Here is a 15,378-nt window from a genome sequence, read left to right on the forward strand (position 1 = left end):
ATATTACCTGCTGATTTTAACACTTTAAGTAGGCTATTCCAGTTGACTGTGTTTGCAATGCAATGCAGCCTAATTAAACTGTGAACCTATTCTCCCCTGATCAGTTTGTATAGCCTTTTGCTTATTGTCAAATTCTGTGATGGCACCACGGATTCTTTTTCCGTGACGGAACCACGTAACTCTTCCGTGAAGGAACCACGGAATATTCAGTGGTCGCCATGGATTGTTTCACATTCACTGGACGATATTACCTGCTGATTTTAACACTTTAAGTAGGCTATTCCAGTGGTCTGAGTTTGCGATGCAATGTAGCCTAATTAAACTGTGAACCTATTCTCCCCTGATCAGTTTGTATAGTCTTTTGCTTATTGTCAAATTCTGTGATGGCACCACGGATTCTTTTTCCGTGACGGAACCACGGAATATTCAGTGGTCGCCATGGATTGTTTCACATTCACTGACTGGACGATATTACCTGCTGATTTTAACACTTTAAGTAGGCTATTCCATATTAGTTTGCGATGCAATGTAGCCTAATTAAAATGTGAACCTCTTATCTCCCCTGATCAGTTTGTAGGCTATCCTTTTGCTTATTGCCAAATTCTGTGATGGCACCACGGATTCTTCTTCCGTGACGGGACCACGGAATATTCAGTGGTCGCCACAGATGTTTTCACATTCACTGGACGATATTGCCTAAATTGCTGATTTTGACATTTTAAGTAGGCTATTCAAGTTGTCTGTGTTTGCGATGCAATGTAGCCTAATTAAACTGAACATCTTATCTCGATCAGTTTGTATAGCCTTTTGCTTATTGTCAAATTCTGTGATGGCACCACGGATTCTTTCGTGGTGGACACACGGATAACCGGATCACTAGAGGCAGGCTTGATCAATCAAACTCCCATCCATCATCTTAGTGTAAATAATATTTGGACTAATTTACTATTTTTTTTAAATGTTTTAATTGACAGATAGGCATATACAGACAACGAAAACAAAAAACAATGAAGACTAATAATAAATTAATATTAAATCGGACGAGTCTGTTGCCATGACGGCGAGACGTCACACTTCCTTGCGCGCATCCTAGAATTTTGCGGTTTTTCCAGTCATTGCGAGGATCCCATCTACAAATCGGTATGTATCTCAGACCTGCGTTGCTTATTTACTATCTATAAATGTTGAGTTATAAGTTTTGATTCGTTTTAGATGGGTTGTATTGTTCATTACTAAAGATTTGACAAGATATTGTGACTTTTTATATTACAAACATCTCGGCCTATGTAGCACCTATGTACACCAAACTTTCCAGTTGTTATATACTTAGCAGTATTCTTATTATTTTCTTAGTATTCTAAATATTCTAAGATATTTTCAAAGGGATTTGTAAATCATTCCTGGCCTGATTTATGTGACATTTTAATTAAAACAAATATGGCGAAAATAGATTTTATTTTTTGTTTTAGTAAGTTATATTTTTTGATTTCCTAAGTAATGGAAGCATTTAGGCCGGATCCTGAAATCCATCTGACATTTATTTTTTCATCTTGTGTGTAAACTTAAGTTTTGCACCTGGCTTTATCATATGTTCAGATTTATGTTACCGAAAATATATGCAAAATTGCGCATTTATAATTAGATAATGCCTACTATGCATAATTAAACAAAAATTTCAAAAACTTGTAATACATTGTTTTTATATACTTGTGTATAGTAATCAACTGAGGACGTTTCATGGTGATATCTATTATTTTAAAATTGTACCCTATTCACCTGTCTAGTGTATCGCGTTAATGTAGACATTATTATATTTTTTCTCAGAGATATATCTAATGATGCTTTCTTGTCTGTTCTACAGATTTTTTGCTGTTCTACATCATATCTCCATATCTCTATCTCTTGTATACATAGAACACAAAGGCACTTTTAAGAGCCACTCTTTCAATCTCTCTCTGTCTCTCTCACTCTGTTTTTCTCTAGTTCTCCCTTTCTCTCTCTCCCCCACATCACCCCCCCCCTCCCCTCCCCTCCCCTCCCCTCTCTCTCACACACACACACACACATCTTCATATCTGTATTGTGTGTCTATTATTGTCTGTATTTTTGTATTGTATCTGTGCATGTACCATGTCGGAAAACCACCCAGTCTTTGAAGATGTTACACCCATGTCTATGAAAATCACTATTGGTATTACATATTGTTTTTTGTAGTTGCTGTTGAGGTATGATGTTCTAGACATTTAATTTACATTGAAGTAGTGTAGTATTTTATTTTATATTTAGTAGTTTTTGATTTGTGTTTTTTATGGTTACTTACTAAAAAAGCGGCCATCAAACATAACCATCAGTTAGTCTGACATTCCGATGTTTGGAGTAAATCCAGTGTCTTAAAATTGTATCATAACTGAACCAGGACAAAGTCATGTTTGTGACGCTGGTATATACCAGAGAAGGTGATAGATATAAGCATAAAACTTATAAAGACAAGTTAAACTAAAGCATAATAGACAGGCTTGTTGATGCAAATTTCAATCATCAAAAGGTTCAAAATGCAGCGGTGTTATAGCCCTATGTTTTGTCAGCACATCTGCAGTGCATATCTTTTTGTAGCATTAGGGGTGTAGCCTTACTACTAACATGTTTGATGTAGGCACAGCAAATCACAACGATTATACTGGATTCTCTGAATTAGTCACAAACGTACTTCGACATAACTGCAAAATAACTGTTAAAAGATTGACACCATTGTTGTGTAGTTAAAATGTCTTAGCAATAAAGGAATTTGTAGTTTTCTACAATGGTAATAGACATGCCTTAATAATAGACAATATGCCTTCTGTCTGATTTACAGCATCAAAACATGTCAAAAGGTGGAGGGCTCAAGAAGACCTGCCCAGCGTGTAAAAAAAAAGTTTTTAATGGCTTCAAGAAGTGCCCCATGTGCAAGGCTCCACAGCCTAAAAATGTCCGCCTAAACAAAAAGATCGAAAAATTTGAGCAAAAAAAACAAACATGGGTTGCCAACACCAAAAAAAATCAGGTGACCTCACATTTGTGGGACGATGCCGTCATTTTGGTAAGTAATTTTTGTTGTTTTGTCACCATAGTCCAGTTATTTTTGGGTACTTGAGGGGACTTTCTGATTTTGACTGAGACAAGATAATGCAATAACATCTTTATGAAAGCTATTTATTCAACAGTTTTAGCATCTTAACTGTACTCTACTGTCATTGAAAAACGTTGCAAACAGACCAAAGACTCTCAGGATCACTGAGCTCAGAGGCTGCAGCACTGTAAGATGTTTCACAGTGCTTCATATGAAGAACAGTTGACTTTCCCCTGTGCACAACAAGCACCAGTATGTAAGCACATGGCGCTCAGTTGACATCACATTTTGTGAGCTATTTGACACGTGAACTGAACTTGGCCAATAAGACACAGGTGCATTAGATATCACACTGAAATCTAATGGTGCTACCATCTGACCTTGTTTGTGACTGTCAGTCAAACTGCATCTCATACGAAATGGCATTTAGTGTTCACCAAAAGTAATACTACTAACACTGTTCTTGATATGAAGCACTACTAACCTTGCGACATTGCTACTTAGGCCCTGTTTACACGATGGGAAAACGCAGATATTTCTCTGCGTTTTGGCCTGTCATTTACACGAAAACGCCGTTTTTATCCCAGAAAACGATCATTTCTAAAAACTCCGGCCAAAGTGGAGATTTCTGAAAACGCCGGTTATATGTTGTCGTGTCAACTGGGAGAAACGGGGTTTTAGGTTCTCTCTTGTCGATTCTGAGGATTCTGATTGGCTTGCATGGCTTTATCCTTCTCCCTACACTGCCGCCCATAGGTTTGGCATAGTTATAAAGGCGCTCGACGGCGTATTTATGCGGGTTGTGTGCACGATGTTATTATTGAAAACGGAGGGGGAGAAATATTCGTTTCTCTAAATACCCGGCTATGTGTAAATGTGGCCTTAGACGTTTATGCAGGTGCATGTGCATACTTTTACTCTTTTGGTCTTGTGTTCTTGTCTTGTAGTTTTCTCGCTTGTGTTTATTTTAGGCTTGTTTCAGATGGGTGGCTGACTGGCTGTCTGTCTGGCTTAATGCAAAGCATTCTGTGGGTCAATAACACTATTTCAACAACAAAAAAGTCATACCTACCGGTAGTTAGCCTACTATTCAGCTAAGTTGATCAAGCTAATTTTCTCTTGATCATGCCTGTTAAGTCAGCCATGCAAAGGGCTTCTGGGATCTTGAATACAGCTTTTCCTTGTGATGTTACAAAAGTCTGCTTTGACCCTAAGTATTTCGTGTGGACCTGCATTTGTGTCCTAGCTTTGTGATATTGTGATAAACAGACAAAGATCCATACACAGCCACACCAAAGCACTTGTAATTGGTTTAATGTTTTTTATTTTGTATCTTTAGATAGAGAAGCTGCACGCGGTCGGCTGGAGGCCTTTGCTCCTGGTGGAATATCCACAAAAAAAGGCCAAAATGATCTTGCCTAAAGATCAAGTGTTGGGCAAAGGTGCACAGACCTGTGTGCAAAACATTTATGAAATTTTTAAAATGATGGTTGAAGGTAAGACTATATTTATATACTATAAACTTTATCTATGTATTTTTTTTTATATTATTATTTAGGAATAGATGGTGTTGAGCAATGATTGGAAATAGTAAGGGCAACTGTGCTTCACTGAGTATCTGAGGCTTGTGGGTATTGTTTTATTTTGCCTTAGCTTTCACATTGTGACCTAATTGCGTATAATAAATTGTTTCTGTGTATTCTTCTAGTAAATACAGACCAGGCAACAGACAGTAGCCATGAACCTGGGGAGGCTACTGTCACTTTAAATTTTGAGATTACCCCATTAACAAGAGAACAAGGTGCGTTTGGCCCAGATTTGGTGCCTTCACTTCATTGTGTTCTCCTTGAGATTTTTGTGAGAATGTGCTTTAGCAGCAGATGTATTTTCACTACACCTATTTAAACTTTTATGAGACACAACACCATCTCTCCGCTTATCTTCAGATTCAGTAGCCATAATATCCGTGGACCAGGGGGCTGGGACTGTGGCTGTGGCTGATCAACCTCTTACTGGACAAGGTCTTAAGCTCTTCAGCTTTATATCTGTTCTTTATATCCTTGTGAGATGTCCTTTAGCAGCAAATATCTATTTTGACCAGGGGCTGTATTCACAAAGAATTTCATTTTAGCACAAAAATAATTCCTACATGACGTTAAAATGTCCTCACTAAGGCTTAGCACAAAATTTTCTCCTAAAATCTTGAGATACTTTTTATCCCTAAGATTCTTTGTGAATACAGCCCCTAATTGTACTGTATATTATGTCATCTGTGTATACACTTTGGAGAGACAACATCTTCTTTCCACTCATTCTCATCCTCAGATTTGACAGGCGGTGAGAGTTTGGACCAGGGGGCTGGGACTGAGGATGGTCCAGAATTGTTGCCTAGCCCTCCTCCTACAGTACAAGGTGTTACAGTGTCCGGAGTACTTCCAATCATAGCCCTGTCATTTGAGCTCACTGTATGCTGTCAGTGGGAACAAGAACGAGATAATTTGGTACAACATGAGCCAAATAGAGAACAGGAACTTTACACTGAATGGTACCATAAGAAATTAAACTGAAAATGAGCTCATGGTGTCATTGTATTAGCGTAAACAGATGGTTTGCTATGTAGTCTATGCTGTATTAAATTATCTTGTTTTTCTTCCTACCAACAGCACTTGGGAGGCTCAAACAACAGGGCTGTGGTTGGATGTACTCTGTAGTATCACTTTAAGCTCTTCTTTTTTTCCAGATCTCTGTTATGACCTAATTGTATATTATGATAGACAAAGCTATCTCTTCACTCATTTCAGATTCAGTAGCCATAATATCCGTGGACCAGGGGGCTGGGACTGTGGCTGTGGATGTGGCTGATCAACCTCTTAAAGGACAAGGTCTTAAGCTCTTCAGCTGTATTTCTGTTCTTTATCTTTGAAAGAATATGCTTAAGCTTCAAATCTCTGTACTGTTCTGAACCAAGTCTATTTGTTTATATAGGGAAAAGACGAAATCAGAGGAAGAGAGGTGAATTAAAATCTGACATCTGATATTCTGTCATCTTTTACATTATCAACTCAGAGTATTAATTGAATTGTTGTGCAGGTCTTCCTAATATTATTGGTTTTATTAATTTCCATATGAATTGTATGCATAGTGTTCGTGCTGTAGATACGTAAGTTTTTCAAGTATTAAGTATTTTTCCAGCTACATGCATTTGAATTATCATTTATCATTCACTACTCTATGTACTTATGTTTTACAGTGAGTACAAAAGATTGCCCCCACAACAATCGGGATGTGCACCCATACCGTGGGATAATACGGACAAGGCAGAGAAAGGTAGGATTGGAGAGGTAGTTAGATTGTGTTATCTGAAATTATGTCTTCCCTACAGAAAATACATCTTGGCTAGCCTAAGCATGTTTTGAAGCTGGTTTGATCAGCCATTTTTTTACCAGTTGATGTTTTTGCATGAGATTTGATGGTTTAGTTGGTTTGACCATCCTATGATGGCCATTCTTAGCCTGATACACAAAACGCTTTCACAATCTTTCACTTTTTTTGCAAAGCACCTGGAACCTATCCATTGGGATATTTGCTTCCTTTTGGGCTTTCTGCTTCAACCAATCGCTACTTGGTCGTGACGTATGTTAAGCGCTGGAGTGCACCATTTTCTCTTTCAGCCCGCCCTAGCTTAGACTAGCTTAGACCATCCAGCAACCAGCATACTTTTTCTGCAAGGTTTAAACTGCAACTAAAATCATATAAAACTGTAAAAAAGGTATTTGATTTAAAAAATACAATCTTGGTGAAAAAAAAAACCTTAAGGCTCTTGCACTGCTAGTTTAGAAGTTGTCCTGTGACAAACTCAGAAAGTAACTGAGAATGCTAGTGCTCCTTCTTGGGCACACACTACTCGAAGCCCAGGTACCCCAGCAGCATGCCACTGAACCATATACAAGTACTCAGTTATCAAGTTAATCATAAATTGAACTAAGCGAACCTTAATTGGTGGGACCCGCATCATCTGCTTAGATGTTAGCAAAGCTAACCACTGTATCTCCTGTAGTCACAGTGGAGTGTGTCCTATTGCTAAATTTCGAATGCATGTCCATAGTGAAATTTAGTGGCAATTGTATGACCAGGGAATTCTTGTTGTCACTTCGATAAGATTTGCCCATGATCCATGTCTCTAAACATTTATTTTTAAATGCCTAGAAATATCCTTTAAAGGTCCTTATATTTGATGAGGAGAAAGGGTGGGAACCCTCTTCCCTGTTAACTACATGATGGTTGCTATCCTGACAGACTATTGCTTGCAAGTAATCAGAATATGGACCTGATTGTTGTTCTGGGAAATATTATTGTTCCTATTATCTTTAGTCTTGTAAGACTGGAAAAACTGGTTGAAGAACGACCACTGCTCAGTAAGACAAAGGACCTTGCTGGAAATGAACATTTGCACTCATGTAGTCTCACCTAATCTACATTTCATTCTCTCTCTAATGCACAACAACAAATCACACAAGAATACATATGGTTTAATGTGAATGATTATCATTGAGTATTATGTTTAGTATCATTTAAAATGTCTCAGAGTGAGTGGTACAAATGTCTAATTTACAAATAAGTAAAGCAAAATGTAATAAGGTTTTTAGAAGTTTAGAGAAAACTGGTACACAAAGGAAGGTAGGCAAAGTTTTTTTTAGATCAATTATTAAAAAGCACACTAAATTGAGTGAGAAATTGTTTGTGTAGGGAGGGAAACTAATTTTTATTGGTGCATTCTCAAAAACAATCATGCATTAGAGGCCCCCTCGAAAACTAGATGTCACATCTCAAGGGGTTTTCATCTTACAATAATTTTGAAATTACTGAAATTATTTGAAAATTGATCACCTAATGTCACTCCAAATCATTCAATTTAAGTTTGCATTGTAATTCTGTGTGAAATATTTTATGTAACACATTTCCATGTCTTTTTTTGCCTTCCACAGGGGAAGACCGAACTCCTGTACGACTGGATGCCCTGCGATCTATGGTATGGTACCCTTGCTTGGACAGTTCACCCTTTTTTACATTATACCCCATTTTACATTGCAATGCACAACACAAACCTTCCAGCAACTTCAAAGACAACACGTTGCATGGAAAACAAAGGAAAATAAACATGTCTCAAGTGTATTTTGACATTTAGAGTCAAGTGGAACTGCTGAATAAGAACTATTGACCTATAGCCGTAGCTTGTGATCATGATGGTTGTAATGGATATACCTAAAGTTGTGTTTACCACACCCTTGTAACCGGGGGTTGGGGGGCGGAGACGTGAATATATAGGGTCGTGTTAATCTAATGACGAACGTTTTCAGCCGCGGCATTTATCAAGGGCAGGTATTGCGTACACCTGGGTTTCAAAGGTATGCACAGCTTCATAAATCAGGCAGGGAGAGGAGTGTAAGCATAATCTTACGCCAACATATACGCCCGCTTCGACGCAAGATTGATAAATGAGGGCTTTAAGCGAGGCCAGACAAGATTGCATTATCAAAATTCTGTTTTTAAGTCTTTGCAATCTACTGTATACTACTGTATACTCTATACTACTATCTTAAAGGGTTAGTTCACCCAAAATTGAAAATAATGTCATTAATGACTCACCCTCATGTCGTTCTAAGCCCGTAAGACCTCCGTTCATCTTCGGAACACAGTTTAAGATATTTTAGATTTAGTCCGAGAGCTTTCTGTCCGTCCATTGAAACTGTATATACAGTATACTGTCCATGTCCATAAAGGTAATAAAAACATCATCAAAGTAGTCCATGTGACATCAGTGGGTTAGTTAGAAGTTTTTGAAGCATCGAAAATACTTTTTGGTCCAAAAATAACACAAAATAAGACTTTATTCAGCATTGTATTCTCTCCCGGGTTTGTTGTCAATCCTTCACAGTTACGCTGATGGCGAAAGACGCTGATGACGTGTTATCTGGTGCGCCCGAGCTTCATTTATAGACTGAGGGAAACGCACGCTGTAAAAGTGTCTCATCCGCGACATGCACATTTACGCACCATTAAAAAATGATATCCACGCAAACAATGTAGAATAGCTTGAATATAGCGTGCGTCTCCCTCAGACTGTAAACAAAGCTCGGGCGCACCAGATAACACGTCATCAGCGTCTTACGTCAGCAGCGTCACTGCGGAGTCCTGAACGCAGATTCACAACAGACCCGGGAGAGAATACAATGCTGAATAAAGTCTTATTTTGTGTTATTTTTGGACCAAAAAGTATTTTCGATGCTTCAAAAACTTCTAACTAACCCACTGATGTCACATGGACTACTTTGATGATGTTTTTATTACCTTTCTGGACATGGACAGTATACTGTATATACAGTTTCAATGGACGGACAGAAAGCTCTCGGACTAAATCTAAAATATCTTAAACTGTGTTCCGAAGATGAACGGAGGTCTTACGGGCTTAGAACGACATGAGGGTGAGTCATTAATGACATTATTTTCATTTTTGGGTGAACTAACCCTTTAATTGTATTAGGTTATGAGTTACCAGTTACCAGTTGTAAACGGTGTTGTCTAGATATTTTCCTTTGTTTATTAAAAACTCTAGATGCTATTTAAAATGTTTAGGCCTATGGTTAATCTTAACATCTCTCCTATTGAATGTGTGGATCGATTGCTCCTGTCTGCCTCGCTGTGACTGCTGCTGCTGTGAGTTTGTTTGCTGCGTCTAAGCCTCGTATTAGCTTCGTATTTCTTTCTGTTTTGAACCATCATTTATTATAAATTCTAGTTGTTTATACTACTAAATACATCTTACTCAACATCTCAGATTAACCTGACATTGCTAGCTTCCGTTATTGTCAGCACAATACGCTAACTCGCTAGCCTTTTAACGCACCACCCGTGCGCTCAGTTATTTATTTTTCTCTCGCGCGCCCGCGCCTTTGAGTTCATAAAAGCCCAGGTGAGTAAGAATCAGTCAACAAACACGGTGAGTAATGTCTTCTCCTGTTATTGTCACCTGCACTTCATGTCACATGTTTACCATAGCCTTCTCTGTCGGCAATATAGGATTTATATGTGATAAATGCAAGGAGACAGTCAGGCTGACGGAGAAGATTTCAGAACTAGAGACACGCATCCAAACTTTAATCGAGAATAGTAAGAAGAGTGCTAGAGCTTTAGATACTATTTTGGATGCGCCTAGCCTAGTGAACTCTTTACATGAGTCGGTTCCGGCTGAAGTAGAGCCCGTGCAGCAGGGCAGATGGGTGACAGTGAGAGATCGCTGTAGTCGCGGATCAAAAAACCCCTTTTCCGTTCCGATAACAAATCGATTTGCCCCGCTCAGTGAAACACCCACTGAGAATTATTCTGATTGTGCCCTAGTTATTGGCGATTCTATTACACGGAACGTGAAAATAGAGACACCAGCCACCATAGTCACATGTTTGCCGGGAGCCAGAGCGCCTGACATCAAAGCAAATTTGAAAGTGCTGGCTAATGCTAAACGTAAATTCTCTAAGATTATTATTCACGTCGGCACTAATGATGTTCGACTTCGCCAGTCGGAGATCACCAAAATTAATATTAAAGAGGTGTGTGAACTCGCAAGTACGATGTCAAGCACTGTAATTTGCTCTGGCCCCCTTCCTGTTCGCCGGAGTGATGAGATAGTTAGTAGATTGTGTTCACTCAATGGCTGGCTGTCTGGGTGGTGTCCGCAGAATAATATAGAATTCATAGACAATTGGAAAAGTTTTTGGGGCAAACCTGACCTGTTGAAAAGAGATGGTATTCATCCCTCCTGGGATGGTGCTGCTCTTCTCTCTAGTAATTTGGCTCATAGTCTTAGAGCTAAAACATGACAATCTGGGCCTCAGGTCAGGAAGCAGACAGACTGGCTTACCCGACCGTCTGCTAGCGGCCTCACGTCACCAAGGTCAGATAAATCCCATCACATAGAGCCTCTTTCACCGAGATATCATCATATAGATACTGTGTCTGTTCCCCGAACTTGGAAATCCAAAATACGTTCAAACCCATCTAAGGTAAAAAATTTAATTGATGTTCAACAAATAAAAAACAGATATAATACAAATGAGCAAATGATAAAGCTTGGGTTGCTGAATATTCGATCTCTTACTTCAAAAGCGCTAATAGTTAATGATATGATTACAGATTATAACCTAGATGTGCTGTGTTTAACAGAAACCTGGCTAAAACCAAACGATTACATTGCTTTAAATGAGTCAACCCCACAAGATTACGGTTATAAACATGAACCTCGTCTGAAACGCAAAGGAGGAGGTGTTGCTGTAATTTATAGTAATATTTTCAAAACCACTAAGAAATCTAGTTGTAAATATAATTCTTTTGAAGTGTTGGTGCTTAATGTAAAAATATCTAGTGTAAACGATAAATCACGTTTGAAAATTCTGCTGGCTACTGTATACAGGCCACCAGGGCACCATACAGACTTTATCAAAGAATTTGCGGACTTTCTATCAGAATTAGTATTGGCTGCAGATAAAGTACTAATTGTTGGTGACTTTAATATACACATAGATAATGAAAAAGATGCATTGGGATTGGCATTTAAAGACATTATAAACTCAATTGGAGTTAGACAACACGTGTCAGGACCGACTCATTGTCGTAATCATACTTTAGATCTAATACTATCACATGGAATAGATATTGATGCCGTTGAAATACTGCAACAGAGCGATGACATCTCAGATCACTATCTAGTCTCGTGTAAATTACATTTAGCCAAGGCTGCAAAGCCGACTCCGTGTTATAAATATGTTAGACCGATCACTTCTGCCACTAAAGATTGCTTTATCAATAATCTGCTTTCCTGTAGCTCAGTGGTAAGAGCATTGCGTTAACAACGCAAGGTTGTGGGTTCGATCCCAGGGGATTGCACATACCTATGTATAAATGTATAGGATAAAGCAATGTAAGTCGCTTTGGATAAAAGCGTCTGCCAAATGCATAAATGTAAATGTAAATGTAATCTTCCTAATCAGTTTCATCATCTCAGCATCCCGGATAGCTTAGAAGAACTTGATATTGCAACAGAAACTTTTAACTCTCTCTTTTCCAGCACTTTAGACACAGTTGCTCCGCTGCGCTTAAAGAAGATTAAAGAACATAGTCCAACGCCGTGGCACAACGAGCACACTCAGGCCCTTAAGAGAGCAGCCAGAAAAATGGAGCGCAACTGGAAGAAAACAAAACTAGAGGTGTTTAGGATTTCATGGAAGGAGAGCTCGATTGCTTACAGAGAGGCTTTAAAAGCTGCTAGATCTGCTTATTTTTCAACCCTATTAGAAGATAATAAACATAATCCTAGGTATTTATTTGAAACAGTGGCTAAACTAACGAAAAAGAAAGCTTCAAGCCCAGAAGTTTCCATGCAACACAGCAGTAATGACTTTATGAACTTCTTCACTTATAAGATCGATAATATCAGGGACAAAATTATAACTATGCAACCGTCTAATACAGTATCGCATCAGGAAGTGCATTGTAGTCTCCCTGAGGGAAAATTTGATTCATTCATTGCTATAGGAGAGGAAGAATTTTGCAAACTCGTCAAATCATCTAAATCGACAACGTGCATGTTAGACCCTATACCGACTAAGCTGCTGAAAGAGATGCTTCCAGATGTCATAGATCCTCTTCTTAATATCATTAATTCATCTTTGTCTCTAGGATACGTACCAAAAACCTTTAAGCTAGCTATGATTAAACCGCTTGTTAAAAAACAGCAACTTGATCCTACAAAGCTAGTCAATTACAGGCCGATCTCTAATCTGCCATTTCTGTCAAAAATATTAGAAAAAGCAGTATCCTCACAACTGTGTTCCTTTCTTGAAAGAAATGATATCTGCGAGGATTTTCAGTCCGGATTTAGACCGTACCATAGTACCGAGACAGCTCTCGTTAGAGTCACAAATGATTTGCTCTTATCATCCGATCGTGGTTGTATCTCTCTATTAGTATTACTGGATCTTAGTGCTGCATTTGACACCATTGACCACAACATCCTTTTAAATAGACTCGAACATTATGTTGGCATTAGTGGAATTGCACTAGCATGGTTTAAATCATACTTATCTGACCGTTATCAGTTTGTAGCAGTAAATGAAGAGATGTCTTATCAATCACAAGTTCAGTATGGCGTACCACAAGGCTCAGTACTAGGACCGCTGCTGTTCACTCTGTATATGCTACCATTAGGAGATATCATTAGGAAACATGGAATTAGCTTTCACTGTTATGCCGACGATACTCAGCTGTATATTTCTTCAAAACCTAACGAAACCTACGAATTCACAAAATCAACGGAATGCATAGCCGATATAAAAAATTGGATGACTAGTAATTTCCTACTACTAAATTCAGAAAAAACAGAGATTCTAATTATTGGACAAAAAACTTCCACACGTAATAACCTAGAGTACTGTCTAACACTTGATGGCTGCTCTGTTAAGTCTTCGTCGTCGGTTAGGAACCTGGGTGTGCTCTTTGATACCAATCTTTCATTTGAAAGTCATGTGTCTAGTATCTGTAAAACCGCTTTCTTCCATCTTAAAAATATATCTAAATTACGTCATATGCTCTCAATGAATAATGCAGAACAATTAGTTCATGCGTTTATGACCTCAAGGCTAGATTATTGTAATGCTCTACTGGGTGGTTGCCCTGCACGCTTAATAAACAAACTACAGCTAGTTCAAAACGCAGCAGCTCGAGTTCTTACTAGAACCAGGAAGTATGACCATATTAGCCCTGTTCTGTCAACACTGCATTGGCTGCCTATTAAACATCGGATAAATTTTAAAATATTGCTGATCACTTACAAAGCACTAAATGGTTTAGCTCCGCAGTACTTGAGCGAGCTCTTAACGCATTATAGTCCTTCACGTCTACTGCGATCTCAAAATTCCGGTCAGTTAATAATACCTAGAATATCAAAATCGACTGCTGGCGGTAGATCCTTTTCCTATTTAGCACCAAAACTTTGGAACAGTCTTCCTACCATTGTCCGGGAAGCAGACACACTCTGTCAGTTCAAATCTAGACTAAAAACACATCTCTTCAGCCTAGCATACACATAACACATTATAGACTTATATAATTAGGCTGCATAGTTTAGAACAGCCGGGACCGGGAACACTTCCCGTAATCCTGATGTACTTGGTACATCATAAGAAGGACGGCGTCTACGCTAATATTAGTCTCTCTGTCTATCCCGAGGTTTACCGCTGTCCACTGGAACCAGGCCGTATCCAGATCTGATGAAGGACCAGCGCCAGGACACGACGACGACGCCGCTGACCTGAAGTGTCAACCAGTCTCTCCTCCTCTCCACTCTGACTTCAAACAACCGGAACTGGACAAATACTCTGATTCATTCTGAACTTCATACACTGTTTACTCATTGGCCAGAGGAGAACTGGCCCCCGACTGAGCCTGGGTTCTCCCAAGGTTTTTTTCTCCCTTCTGTCACCTGATGGAGTTTTGGTTCCTTGCCGCTGTTGCCTTACCTTCTGGCTTGCTTAGTTGGGGACATTCAATATTCAACAATATTATAGATCTGCCTTAAAGGTGGATGATGATGAAATTATTTTTTGTATTATTTTCATGTTATCACTGTGAAGCTGCTTTGATACAATCTGTATTGTAAAAAGCGCTATATAAATAAAGATGACTTGACTTGACTTGAACACCTTGACTTACATCTTAATTACTGTACTAATATTGTGTAATAGTGTAGTGTAGACGTTACAGCATTGAATGGTAAGTCATTATTCATACCTTTTTCACTAACCACCTATCTCTTGTCTTTTTTCAGCGGGAAAACCTGGCCTCCAACCTGGCAGACGGCTTGAGACACACTCCAGTTTTATTTTTATGCAAATTGATCCTTGTCTAGTTTATTTTTTTTATGTTATTTGTTCATTTTTGTTAGGTTTGTATTGATTTAATAAAGATTTTTATTTACTCCATGTCATGTCTAACATCACTCACACTCATGTAATAGAGGATGGATACCCGACCCGAGCCCGACGGGACCCGCCGGTACCCGACGGGCCGGGCCGGGTTCGGACAGATATTTAGAAATTATGTTCGGGTTCGGGTCGGGCTCGGTCACATCAGCGCGATAAGGCATTGAACATTTTAAATTTAAAACAGCTTATGTAGGCAGCCGATGTGCCTGATGCTTTCACTTGATGCAAACGTTCGTT

General features: G+C 38.8%; 1 protein-coding gene across 2 annotated transcripts; it reads left to right on the plus strand.

Moving 5' to 3' along the window:
• The first annotated feature begins 2,429 nt into the window (after positions 1–2,429).
• On the plus strand, positions 2,430–15,056 carry LOC306996662 (uncharacterized protein). Of its 2 annotated transcripts, none has more exons than XM_079609401.1 (10): positions 2,430–3,079; positions 4,449–4,605; positions 4,818–4,910; positions 5,056–5,130; positions 5,435–5,521; positions 5,911–5,991; positions 6,095–6,121; positions 6,360–6,436; positions 8,095–8,138; positions 14,985–15,056. In XM_079609401.1, exons 1-10 carry the CDS (start codon positions 2,864–2,866, stop codon positions 15,019–15,021), a joined length of 894 nt encoding a protein of 297 aa, XP_079465527.1. In that variant the 5' UTR covers positions 2,430–2,863; the 3' UTR covers positions 15,022–15,056. The 2 variants fall into 2 exon arrangements, with proteins under 2 accessions (XP_079465527.1, XP_079465528.1); XM_079609402.1 differs by having other exon boundaries at positions 5,444–5,521.
• The last annotated feature ends 322 nt before the right edge of the window (positions 15,057–15,378 follow it).

This window comes from Phoxinus phoxinus (assembly GCF_949152265.1).
Source record: "Phoxinus phoxinus genome assembly, chromosome: 4".
In the NCBI taxonomy this organism is placed as follows: Eukaryota; Metazoa; Chordata; class Actinopteri; order Cypriniformes; family Leuciscidae; genus Phoxinus; species Phoxinus phoxinus.